Source organism: Schistocerca americana, chromosome 2 (genome assembly GCF_021461395.2).
Source record: "Schistocerca americana isolate TAMUIC-IGC-003095 chromosome 2, iqSchAmer2.1, whole genome shotgun sequence".
Taxonomy (NCBI): domain Eukaryota; kingdom Metazoa; phylum Arthropoda; class Insecta; order Orthoptera; family Acrididae; genus Schistocerca; species Schistocerca americana.
This window is the reverse complement of record NC_060120.1, coordinates 275,518,892-275,533,070: the sequence shown is the minus strand read 5'-3', so window position 1 is coordinate 275,533,070 and position 14,179 is coordinate 275,518,892. Positions and strand designations below refer to the sequence as shown.

Below are 14,179 nucleotides of genomic sequence, written 5' to 3'. Positions count from 1 at the left end.
ACATACATTTACGCGGTGGCCAGTGCTGAATGAGATCACACAGTATTTAAGATAACAGATTTATATTTAAGAGCAAACTTGAAATCCTTGACAGACAATTCTAATTTATGTTTTCCACTGTTTCTATAAATTACGTCCAGTAATTAAATATTGTTGCATCTTTGTGCAATGTGAGAGTGTTTTGCACCACTTATGATTATAAAGTTGCAGAGATGTGTAAACTTAATCTTCTTTACTTTTCCGTAAACAATAATCATTCGTAGTGTGAAGTTCCATTGCAGCAAATAATAATGAGCTTATGAACTTTTTCAGGTGAAGAGCTGAATTTCGCATGTGATCATTTTTCATAATAGTGAAAATTGTGATAATGTATCTTATTTTTGTCTCATTTCACTTGTGTGTGCTCAGTACTTCAACACTTCTGTCTTGGAAGAGAAAATACACAATTTAGACAGTAACACAAGTTGCTGTTCAGTGAACTCATGCGTGATCAACATACTGAATGTTTTGGCTGTTAAAACCTGATGATCTGATTCATATTCTTTATTTATTCATAAATCTTTGTCCTCTGTTTCCAAATCTCCAAAAAATTGACCTTAACAATGAATTTATAAGATCTCAAAACTCTCTATTAATTTGAGAGAGAATTTCTCATTCCATCCATTTTATCTACATCTTAGAAGACCTGTCAAACTGCAGACAGCCACAAATAAGACAGTTGCCTTTTACGTGTGCCTATCTGCAACTTGACATGTCTGCTTTACGGTAAGTAGCAATGTGTTGTTTCCTACATTGTTGATATTCCTACCTCAAGTTTTGGTCATTTTATTGTGTACATCTTTGGTGGTGGTGGTGGTGGTGGTGGTGTAGTATTGTTGTTATCTTCAGTCCAAAGACTGGTCTGATGCAACTCTCATGCTAGTTGGTCCTGTGCTAGCCTTACCTCTATGCATAACTGCTGTCACCATTCATGCATTTGAACCTGCCTACTGAAGTCAAGCCTAGGTGGCCCTCTACAATTTTTACCCTCCAGATTGTCCTCCATTATAAAATTGACAATTCTTTGATGCCAGAGGATGTTTTCTATCAACCAAACCCTTTCGTTTTCAGGTTGTGCATCAGCTTCAGAATTAGATGAGAGTATACTAGTGAACCTTATCAGTCATCTTCTCTAAAATCCCCCCCACCCGGTGGGCTCGCCCGTTTTTGATGGGTTTGAGCTTGGCTACCATGGGGCCCAAGCCTTTGCAGCATATTTTCTCTCCCGTGCTGTATGTCTATCCTCATGCTATTCTTTTTTCCCTCCCTTGGGAACACATCTGGGGTGCTATTGGGAATGTTCTGCATTGTCTTTTGCTGACATAAGAACAGTCTCACTACTGTTTTTCATTCCGTTTTTCTTTCTTTGTTTTCCTTCTCCTCTTGTTCCTCCACTTTGGCATTTGAGGTTCCTCTTTTTCTTCTTCCTCCCTGTGTGCTCCTGGAGGCCGGCCCATGCGTCTAATGCATAACAGGTGACTTAGTTACGCGTAATCCCTAGGCCTGGGTCAATGCGTAGGGTTCTCATGTACCCCCTGGTACAGGCCAGGACCAGGAAGAGGTGACTGCCTGAGGTTCTACCTTCCCAAATTGCCGATTGGTCCCTCTGTCAGGTATTCGGAAAGTGTGACCTGAGGTGTGAACAATCACCTAATGCGGCTGCACCACGGTTCTTCATGGTCTCACATACTAAAGACAGTCAGTCCTTCACCACAGTAAACCCGTTTATTATTCAGAAAGGTGTTGGTGCAATTCTCGGCCCTGTGAAATCCTGCTGTCATTTACGGAATGGCACTTTGCTTTTGGAGACTATTTCTGATTCGCAGACACAACTGCTTGCTGCCTTGCTTCTCAATGGCTACCCTGTTCGTGTCGAGGCCCTTAGAACTGTGAATTCTTCCCGTGTTATTTACACTAGGCTGCTCAACGGTCTGACCGAGGCTGAAATCCAATCTTACCTCTCTGATCAGGGTGTCAGTGGCATTGATCGGGTGATGAAAAAGGTAGATTCCTCCTTAGTGCCCACCCACACACTTTCTCTCACCTTTGATCAAGTGGTGCTTCTGTCAAAGATCAAAGCAGCCAATGAAATTGAAATTGTCAGTCCAATCGTACATTCTGAACCTGATGCGCTGCTACCAGTGTCATCATTTCAACAACACTAGACTGTTTGATTGACACCCAGCCAAATGTGTAACCTGTGGTACGGATACGCATGAGGGATTGTCCGACGCATCCTCCCCACTGTGTCAACTGCAATAGTTGTCATACTGCCTCCTCTCAGGATTGTCCAGTGTATCTTGATGAGAGTGTTGTCCAGGAGATCCAGGTAAAGGAAAATGCGCTTTACCCAGTCGCTCGTAAATTATTGGCTAGTCACAAACCCTGCGTCCAGCCATCTGGCACTTACAGTTCTGTTCTTGTTACCTCTCTCTCCGTGTACGATATGGTCACACAGACATGCAACCTCGAATTCAGCTCTGAGCTTGTGAAATCGCACGGTGCCAAAATAGCATCGCCATCACCCTGTTCAGCTGTACAAGCAGCCATCAAATCCTCGCCTAGAGGGACAAAGCCACCAGCTACACAACCAGTAGGCCGGAAAGGACAGGAGGAGTATTCCCGTGAAGACTTTCTATGTCCCTCCAACCAAATAACACCTGGGTCTTCCTCTGCTAACTGGAAAGTCTTGATGTCCAACAAAGGCAAACGGTTTTCTCGACGACTCAAAGAACCTCTTCAATGGTGTTGCCAAGTGATGCCTTAGCCCGGCCAGACTCCTTGTTGCCAGTGCACACCACCAACTATTTTTCTGCAATGGACTCCACAGACCAACAGCACAAGCAAGACAATACTTCTGTGGACCTAATGGAGCAGGATCCTCCTGCTTCTGTGTTCCGTAGCAGCGAGTCTTCACAGGATGTCACTCGGCAGCCACCGACTCTCCTCCAATGGAACATTTGTGGCCTTCGGTCCCACAAAGATGATTTGTGGCTGCTTTTAGCATTGCAGCGTCCCCTTGTACTCTGCCGACGGGAAACGATAAAGTGTCCTCACAACCGCTTTGAGCTTTCACATTTCGTTCCAGTTTGTTTTGACCTTCCCCCTGAGGTCGGCATTACATCTCATGGGGTATCATGCTGCTCATGTGGGATGATATTCATAGTCGACCCATCTCGCTGACTACCAGTCTTCAAGCTGCGGCAGTTTGCCTTTTCCTTCCCCACCTGACTTTTTCCCTCTGTACCCTTTCTGTTTGTCCATCATTTGATGTCACCAGGGCAGACGTCCTTCAGCTTATTGGGCAGCAAGCTCCCCCATTTCTGCTACTCGGTGACTATAATGCACATCATCCCCGTTGGGGTTCTCTCAGAACCTGTCAGAGGTGCCCTCTTGGCTGACCTTCTTAACCAACTTAAACTCTTCTGCCTTAACACTGGAGCACCCACTTTCCTTTCCGACTCCTCGCACACCTATTCCCATTTCGACCTATCCTGGTGCACTGCCCAGCTTGCCCATCGTCTTGAGTGGTCCATTCAGACACAATGGCAGCTTACTATGGCTGACTGGCGGCTTTACTCCTCCCTGGTGACCTTCAAAGAACATGAGTTCCTCAGTTGTGATGACCGGGTGGAATATCTCACCAACGTTATCCTTACTGCTGCAGAACGTTCCGTTCCTTGCACTTCCTCTTTACCATGCCGTGTTCCAGTCCCTAGGTGGACTGAGGTAAGCCACGATGCAGTTCACGGACGGAGATGTGCTCTCTGCGATTCTAAATGCCATCCTACAATGGCAAACTGCATTGATTATAAACAGATGCGTGCAAAGTGTTACTGCGTTGTTTGGGATGGCAAAAAAGCTAGCTGGATTTCATTCACTAGTTCTTTTAACAGTTACACCCCTTTCTCTGTCGTTTGTGCCAACCTCTGACGCGCTCTGGCACCAAGATCCATTCACCAGTTTCCGGCCTGACAGTCGCTGACGATGTCATTGTGGACCCTATTGCTACCTCCAACACCTTGGGCCGCCATTTTGCAGAAATTGCGAGCTCTTCCCACTATCACCCAGCCTTCTTCCATGAGAAACGAGCGGAGGCGGTTTGGGCGATACCCTTCTCTTCCCAGAATCGTGAGTGCTACAATTCCACCTTTACTGTGAGGGAGCTAGATCAAGCTCTCAGTTCATCCCAGTCCTCCACCCCAGGGCCAGATGCTGTCCACATTCAGACGCTGCAGCACCTTTCTCTTCCGAGCAAGCACTTTCTGCTTAACAAATACAGCCGCATCTGGGCAGAGGGCACAAGGCACATTTCCAGGGCGTTGGTGTGAAGCAGCCGTCATACCCATACCCATACCCATACCTATGCCCAGTAAGATCAAAAACCCTCCTTCTAGCTACTGCCCCATCCCTCTCACCAGCTGCATTTGCAAGGTGATGGAACGTATGATTCATGCCCGGCTGTTATGGTGGCTTGAGTCTCACAATTTACTAACGACTGCATAGTGTGGATTTTGAGTGCGGCATTCTGCAGGTGACCATCTTGTTATTTCATCCACCCATGTCGTGAATGGTTGTCTGCGAAAATCCCAGACACTGGTAGTGTTTATCAAGTTGCAGATGGTCTGCGACACCTGCTGGAGAACTGGTATCCTCTGTACTCTACATGTGGGGCTTCCGTGGCTGCCCGTCCTGTTTCCTTCACGAATTTTTAAAAGACCGAGTTTTCAAGGTGTGTGTGTGTGGGTTCTGCCTTGTCAGATATCTTTATCCAGGAAAACAGTGTACTTCAGGGTTCTGTCCTCAGCATTGTCCTCTTTGCTATCACCATTAACCCTATAATGGCTTGTCTCCTGCCAGGCATCTCCGGCTCCCTTTTTGTTGACGATTTTGCCATCTGTTGCAGTTCTCCACGGATCTGTCTCACTGAGCAGCATCTCCAGCGATGTCTTGATCGTCTTTACTCCTGGAGCAGCGACAATTGCTTTCATTTTTCCCCTGACAAAACTGTCTGTACAAATTTCTGGCAGTGCAAATGGTTTCTCCCACTGTCTTTACATTTTGGGCCTGTTGCTCTTCCGTCCATTGAACCTATGAAATTCCTGGAGCTCATGCTCTATAGGAAACACTCTTGGTCCTCCCATGTGTCTTACCTGGCAGCAGTCCCTCAATTTCCTCAATAGTGCTTCCTGGGATGCCATTCAAAACTCGATTATGGGTTCTTTGTCTATGTGTCTGCATGTCCGTCCCTCTTGTGCTCCGTCTCGACACTATCCACCTTCGTGGCATCAGTTTGGCCACTGACGCCTTTTACACTAGCCTGGTTGAGAATCTGTATGCTGAAGCTGCTGAACTACCACTGTCCTGCCGCTGTGACTTTCTCCTCAGCAGGTATGCATGCCATTTGTCTGCCATGCATGGCCACCAATCCTATACCACCTCTGATGATTCCTTTGATCGCCAGTATGAGGCATGTCCCTCTTCTGTTACCCCCTGGAGTCCATTTTCGGTGCTTACTTCAGTAGCTTGACCTCACACTACCTGCAGCTTTCCCATTGGGTGTGAACCCTTCACAATCTTGGCTTCGTGAAGTGGTCCATGATAACCTTGGCCTTCATTCGCTTCCTAAGGACACTACTCCCGCTTCGTTCTATTACATTCAGTTTCAGGACCTTCGCATGGCATTTTGCGATAGCACCTGTATGTACGCTGATCGCATTCTGACTGACCGTGGTGTTGGGTGTGCCTTCGTCATTGGCACGCATTGTTTTAGACATTGGCTTCTGGTGCACTGCTCATTATTTACAGTCGAGCTCTTTTCAATGTTTCAGAGCACCGAGTACATCCATCGACACAGACTTTTTAATTGTGATCTCTGCTCACCCTCCCAGTGCCCCTCAAAGTCTATGTGCACTGTACACCGCCCATCCCTTACTGCAGCGGGTCCAGGAAAACTTTCACTCATTCTTGGTGGAACCAGTTTGAAGTTTGTGGGTTCCTGGTCATGCCAGGAAATGAGTCTGCTGACGCTGCTGCCAAAGCTGCAGTCCTCGTACCTCAGCCCACTAGATCTCTGTGTTGCTGTCTGTCAGGAGGTGGTGTCCTTTCCTCATGGGAATAAGTTCAGGATTATCAAGCCTCTCCCAGTGGCTTGGATGACCTCCTCTCGGCCCTCCCGTTGGGAGGTGGTCATCTTAACTAGGTTGTGTATTGGGCACTGCCTTTTTAGCCATCATTATTTAGCAAGTGGTGCTCACCACCACTTCGTACAAATTGCGCCCAAGTTTTAACTGTCTGCCACTTCCTGATGAAAGCCGGCCGAAGTGGCCGTGCGGTTAAAGGCGCTGCAGTCTGGAACCGCAAGACCGCTACGGTCGCAGGTTCGAATCCTGCCTCGGGCATGGATGTTTGTGATGTCCTTAGGTTAGTTAGGTTTAACTAGTTCTAAGTTCTAGGGGACTAATAACCTCAGCAGTTGAGTCCCATAGTGCTCAGAGCCATTTGAACCATTTGAACTTCCTGATGAAATGTCTATTTTTTAACCATTTACGTTCCCGTTCTGAGTTATCGAGCATTTTAGCAAGTGACGCGCAGGCTGTCGACCGCGTTTTACTTTTTATCTGTGAAAGCAATATGGCAAAGGCTATTTAATTTTTAGTTTTGGGCCTCCATTTCTGTGTGGTGTCTTTTGTAGCCCTTTCTCAGGTCCCTGTTTTTGGCTGTCTACCCCTATGTCAACTGGGATAGACATTTAATCGCTTTTTAACTCCTCTCTGTCTTTGTGTTCTGCAGTTTTGACTCGGGCACATATGACCCCAGTCGTTTTTGTGCCCTACAACAAAACAAGACAAATCTTCTCTAAATTTACAAAAATGCTATAAATGAGCATTCCCCTTACTTCAGACAAACTAAGAAATTTTAAGCGAGATTTAAAAAAAGTAAAACTGAGCGGCAGAAAAACATTGAAGTATCTTAATAAAGAATTTTTAGATAAGCATAGTGGAGAGTACAATTATAGGATTGGAATAAATAGTATCAGCCATTGAAACATTCTTTCATTGCCAGAAATGGAGTTAATATATGGAGGTGTAGTCTTTTATTTGCTGAGACTGTCATCATAGAGTATTTATTTAACTGAATCACCTGCATCACACACTCGTACTAAAAATAAAGATTTTACATTTAATACCAAACCACACAATTTGTTAAATACAAAGAATGTGTTGTACAAACAATTTATAGAAAGTCTGTTACACTTTATTGGCCAAGCATATTAACAGAACTGGTCTCATAATATACGTTTTTAACATTTAATGTTGCTAATTGTTTGAAATAAACATTTGTAGCTGTAGCAACTGAAGCACTTATTTTCTGATGTAGAATTTATAGATGCTATATTCTGTAAAATTTTGTTGTACTGATTGTAATGCTAAGTGTGCCAATTTTGTGACTGTCTTTTGTTATTGCTTCTATTTGAAAGAAGGTTTAGTCATGGTAACAACATTAATTATAAATATTTGAACCATGTAAAAAAATCCTTTTTTCCCCAAAACAGGATTTGACACAAGAGGGCCTTGTTGTCACAGAAGCAGTCGTTGTTGTTGATAGAGAGCAAGGCGGTACACAAAATGTTGCTCAGTATGGAATACAAATGAGTAGTCTATGCACTCTTTCACAGGTAATGTGTTCATAATTTTCTGTTTGCTTACTGTATTATCCTAGAGTGTTTAATCATCATTCCTGCATGATTAAGAAGGAATGAGCCTGTCTCTCTGTAGTTATTGTTTACAGTGACAATATTTGCAGCAATGTGTTTGTTTCCGTGTGCAAATATCTCTGTATGGCTGGCATATTTGTTAGCATTTTCCAATAATGAAAACATGAAGTGATAACAACAAAGAAATGCCACAGTAGTACTCATATAAAGCATTACAGACTGTTGATACTAAAACAATTAGCAACAAATAGGAATATCAGCAGTATATAAACTCAGAAAGAAAATCAGCTGACCATTGTTTCACTTTTTTATGGACATTTAAAAATAGAAAGGACATGGACAATTATGGACAAAGTGCTGGATGTGTATGTACGCTCATGGGCTTGTACTTTATTTCTTATCTGCAATTTGAAATCTTGAGAAAGTATTTTTTTTTTATTTTATATCAAAACGAAATTGAGTGATGACATCAAATTTGGGCAAGAATAAAGGGGACCGTGTGCAGGAAACTATATGCATATGGCTTATTGGAATCTACCTCAGCCCCTTTGTGGTGACGCGGTTCCTTTCTTCCTTTTACCTGCACCTACCTGTGAATTCGTTGCAGCCGGCTGTGGTGGCCAAGTGGTTCTAGGCGCTTCAGTCTGGAACCGCGCAACTGCTATGCTCGCAGGTTTGAATCCTGCCTCGGGCATGGATGTGTGTGATGTCCTTAGGTTAGTTGGGTTTAATTAGTTCTAAGTACTAGGGGACTGATGACCTCGGATGTTAAATCCCATAGTGCTCAGAGCCATTTGAACCATTTTTTTGAACTCGTTGCAGCCGATTGCCAGTAGGAAAGCCGAGCAGAAACCTACCGTACTGCAACTTATACACCATGCTGCATACAACATAACTATTCCAACAATTGGGAAAAGGTCTTAATTTTGAATGAAAGGTGGAAATACTGGCAAACCTTTGGTATATTCTGAACCTTAATAATTTACGCTTTCACTGCCAAGCCCATGCTAATCTTACCACAGTCATGCACAAACCCTTTCATTCACATTAGCAAGTTTATGGTAACATATTTCCCGAAATCTGAATAGCTACTAAGCACGGATTGTTCTTAAATGAAAATGCTTGCTATTCTATAAAGTTAATCGGTGTCTAATGCACTCAGGTTTTTAGTCGCCGATCTGCCGTGCTTTCTAGAAAACACACCGGAATAAATATGCCTTCACTTCAAAACACTTTTGGAACATGTAGCACAACTAAAACGGACAAATTACAATGTCCTTTGGAACTCATCCCGCACACAACCATACCATTGGAAGGCTGGGTTCCAACTCTTTGACTGCTGACAGTATTCTATATCTCCAAGAGAAAAGACGCATGAAGAATGCTCCGTTCTGATTGGTCCGTTTTCTTTAAGGCCAATAGAAAAACATTATTCTCTTGCATTAGTCCACACTTTTCATGACTAACCAATCAACAAATAAGACTTTCGAAGTGTACTTTTCCCGAAATAAATATTTAACATTCTGATATTTTGTTCATACTTTACGTTATTAACTATTTTCATTTGCACTTGAATTATTTTTCCTTTTACCATAAACTTACTTAACATATTATGGTACAAAATTCCCCGTCTGCATTCACACTGTCTCAAAAATTTCTCATGCTAGTTCGTACAGTGTTTATCAGCAGAACAACGATCTACATATTTACTTTAGACCACATTCATGTACCATTCACACTACTAAAAGCATATACAAAACTGTACAAACATAAACAAACAAAAAAACCTTCAAGAAATAAACAGAACAATTCAAAAAGCATTCTCTTGACCTTTTTCTTGAATGTCTGTGCACTACTGGACTATGGTAGATGAATAGTAGAACTACATACTCAATTGAACCTGCTTCAGACCATCTGTCACTATGCACGCACGAGTCATTCTCCCGATACGTGGGCTCCAGGCAGGAGTGATAAAAGGTGCCATGCCTTACCTTTACTTTGTTACCAAAAAAGGTGAACACTAGTCTCACAGTCATCCAGATTTAAATTTTCTGAAGTTGCTGAAGGCAAATTCCACGACAGTTCCTTTGAAAAGACTACAACCAATTTCCTTTTGCATCCTTCCCTGGACCAAGCTTATGCTCTGCCCTTTGCTCTTGTTGTTGAGAGGATGTTTCACCCTAATCTTACTTTCTTTTCCTTCAAGGAAAGACAGAGCAAGGTGGCGTAGTGGTTAGCACACTGGACTCGCATTCGGGAGGACGACGGTTCAATCCCGTCTCCAGCCATCCTGATTTAGGTTTTCCGTGGTTTCCCTAAATCGTTTCAGGCAAATGCTGGGATGGTTCCTTTGAAAGGGCACGGCCGATTTCCTTCCCCATCCTTCCCTAACCTGAGCTTGAGCTCCATCTCTAATGACCTTCTTGTCGTCGGGACGTCAAAAAGCTAACTAACCTAACCTTCGAGGAAAAAGTAAAAGTAGTGCAGTGCTTAAGCTACAATCCTAGTAGTAGCTGAAGTTTTTGCATTCAGTTGTCAAAACAAAAATGCTAGGAATTATTTATTGCCGATGTACTTCTGTGGCCATTTGTAAGTCTTCTCTCCCTTCCCCATCCTTAGTTACTGGAGTAATTAGCATGTTGGATAACTTATTGTAATACAGGATCACAGCCTCTATAAATTCTTTAAGCAATGAAAATTTCCCTCTTTCTGCTGTAACTGTTTTTATTATTCAAAATGTTAAATATATGCCTGCTGTTGTTCTCCTGTTATGTCTTTCTTAGTACATTGTATTATATCTTTATAGACGCACAACAACAAAAAGTTACAGCTAAAAGTGGGAAATTACGTCGTACATTACATCCTGGTGGTTACAAGTTGCTGTGTTCTCACAGGAATTTCCCAGTGATGATACCGGCCCCTCCCCTCCCCTCCCCCCCTCCCCTCCCCTCCCCCCTCCCCTCCCCCCTCCCCTCCCCTCCCCCCTCCCCTCCCCTCCCCTCCCCCCTCCCCTCCCCCCTCCCCTCCCCTCCCCCCTCCCCTCCCCTCCCCCCTCCCCTCCCCCCTCCCCACCCAACCCCTTCCTCTTTTCTCTATTCTTCTCTCCTCACTCCACTTGACGTTATATTGCAATATGCATGGATGCCCACAGAAATAATCTTGGTGTCGGGCGTGGGATGAAGAAAGGAAGGGGACAAGACTCAAAAACTGTCATTTTCAATATAAACAAGTTGGTCATGCATCAAGAAATACATTTTATAGGTGACTCAAGAAACTTACTATAGCCTGAAGAATTGATAGTTGTCCAGTCAAGGCAACAACTTCTGGAAATGTGTGAGGCTTTTGCAGTGAATAAAAAAATCTATACTCCATTTTCAGGGACGGGGGGGGGGGGGGCGATGGGATGGGAGGGGAGTGGTGGGCTTGTGAATGTATGAACCTATATGCTATGTTATTTCTCATTTGATAATAAGCAGTTTGTACGGAAAGAATGTTTCATTACTGAGCACATTCTAAAACATCAAACAGTTGACACACTGGTTAAGACACTGCACCGAAATTTGGGAGATCTGGAGTCTAAATCATCCTGTCCAACCAAGAGTTAAAGGTTTCCTGTGATTCCCTCAAATCACTCCAGGATAAAACCAGATGGTTTGCTCACCATCCTTGTTCAGCAAATTTTGTGCTCTACATCAAATAGTCTAGATAAGGGCGTGACTTTCAACTCTACCTTTACTTCCTTCTTCACTTTGAGGACAGATGGCTATTGCCACTTCAGTCACTGGCTTTTCATGGCATCACCTTTCAAGGAAGAATCATTCCTGCTGCTAAGTAATTAATGTATGTAATTGTGATGACAAATTTAATAGCTTGAAAGTGTGATAAAACTGTTAACCCAAGAGAGGAGCTGTTGTTTCCTCCAACACAAATAGTGGAATGCACAATTGAAAATTTCACAATGTAAGGAAAAGATAGTGCACTACTTACAGCGAAGATGACATGTTTAGTTGCAGACAGGCACAGTTAAGACACTTACACATTAGCTTTTGGCAACAGCCTTCATCAGAAAAAGAAAGAGAAAAACCCACCATTCATTCACACAAGCCAGCACACCTCACTCACACATGACTGCCAACTCTGGCAGCTTGGACCAGCATGCAAATGGCACATGGAAATGAAGCAACAATCTGGAGGGGGTGGGGAAGGGGAATGGATAGCAGTGTCCCTTATTGCAATACACACATGCTTCCATACCTCACATGTTCTTTTTCTTCCATGTTTCTGTACATTTTCAATGAATTTGTGCATATTTTTATGTGGCTTCATGCATTGTGCATATTTTTAAGTATCTGTGGGTGTTTTTTTTTTTTTTTGTGTATTTACACATTTTTATGCCTCTTTCCTCTTATCCAGCTCCTGTCACAACAATCATCACATTATTTTGCCCATTTCTGTGTCATTCCCATTTCCTTTATACCATTCTTGCCACAATGCACCCCTGCTCCATCTTTGGGCACCAGTGCAGAAAAGTATTGCTTTCCCTGGCTAAAACCCAGTATTACATTCTATGCTGCCTAAACCATGTAATTCATCCCCTCCCCCCCCCCCCCCCAACAGCCTAACCATAAAAATTTCTCTGGATCCCCCCTCCCCTTTCACAGTGACCTCTTCATATTTCAGATTCTGGTCATCACAAACATGGTACTATAAAAACATACATCCATGGCACAGACATCCCAGAACCATCTCTGCACCCTGTGCAAGGTACTGCTACTGTGCAATCCTTGTGCTACACACACATCACATCTCTGAAGTTGAATCCCTTGCCCTCCAGCGCCTGGAGGAGCCTTCAGGACACCACCTTCGTAAGTTATCTAACCTGCTGACATGCTACTGCTGCCTCAGGTCACCACTATCTAACCCCTATCCTACCCATAATGTTCCTTTTCGTCCACTGCTCATATCATCTAAACCCTGTCTAGCTGAACCCTTCAGCTAGCCATATCCTCAACTCCTTGCCAACACTCCACAAAATCCAAAGCCAAAACATTCCAGTAACACAAGTTGTTTGTTTCCGCCAAACACTCAACCACACAGAAGTTTGTCTGTCCAAAAGCTTCACCTTTAGCTAGCTCTACACTCATATTTAACCTGCTGAGCTTGTCTGTTCTTCTTCTCCCAAGCCCTGCAATGTAAACACTTCTTTGCCACTGTTCCCTCCAACCAAAGCAACTTAAGCTCAACATTGAACTGTGCCACTCCCAGTTCATACTACCATCCAATTGTGATCTCCCCCCCCCAGCCCTACCCCCAATTAACCATATGCTGGTTACCTCCCAGGAGTTCCATAGCTCCAGCTTGGCCTCACCGTCCTTTTCCAGGTCCCTTCCTCAGAACACCAACCTTTCAGCTGAAGAAAGAGTAGCCATACACAACCTAAAAACAAATCCTGACCTGGTCATCATACCTGCAACAAAGGTTCCACCACTGTTGTTATGAATCACAATCTACAAAAAGATCTCCCATGCCATTCCCCTCATACCTCTGTCAATTATCTGTCTCCTCCAACTATAAGCTCTGTCAGGGTGATCCCATTCCAGAAGTCCAACACAACCTCCAATACCTGCTTAAAGGCTTAGGCCTCTCCCAGAACCTCTCCCCTGAATCCATTCCCCTCCTCATCCCTGCATCACCCTGCACACCCAGCTTATACATACTCCCCAAGATCCGCAAATCCAACAATCCTGGATGTTCCATTGTGGATGGTTATTGTGCCCCACTGAATTTTGGTTCTCATTGACAGTTGCCTGTACATCTGCCCCCCCCCCCTCCTCTACCTGCCTCTCCCCCTCACTACCCCCCTCCTCTACCCCCTCTCCTCTACCCCCTCTCCTCAAAATTCATTGAGGAGAAGAATGTACAGGAAATTGAGGTAACATGGAGAATAACACAGACAGAAGTAAAGGAAGCTTATGCTATTAAACTTTCAGAATCCACATTACCATACAAGTCGTGAAGAAAGTGTTTCCTACAAAGGATTCTTAAACATAATGTCAGTAGAAGCTGGATCAAACATCCATAACTGAAAGTTTTCTTGTCAAGATACCCACGCAGCAAAATCAGCAGGCCCTAAGGAATGCAGAAGATAACATTGAGGATCAAAGTCAGTTACGTTGACTAGAATGATGGTTAGAAAAATCAGCTAGTATATCCAGAATAATATAAATGCCATTTGCTTCCCTGGAGCATTGAAATTCAGGGTTAAACAAGACCAGACCTTAAGACCACACCACATTGGTTTTCTTTTTGACTTACCAGAATGTAATTATCCAGACTACGAGGACAATTGAAGAAAACAATTAGACACTCATCAAAACTCTCAACCACTGTGGGCTTAACAACATTTGCAGAATGTGAAGGATA

General features: G+C 43.7%; 1 protein-coding gene across 1 annotated transcript in view; it reads left to right on the top strand.

Moving 5' to 3' along the window:
- The window catches only part of LOC124592325 (uridine 5'-monophosphate synthase), a 90,718-nt gene that overhangs the window by 15,845 nt on the left and 60,694 nt on the right, over window positions 1-14,179 (top strand). Inside the window, exon 3 of the mRNA XM_047131824.1 lies at window positions 7,595-7,717. Within this exon, the coding sequence (XP_046987780.1) occupies window positions 7,595-7,717 (123 nt within the window). The remainder of the gene's footprint in view (window positions 1-7,594; window positions 7,718-14,179) is intronic.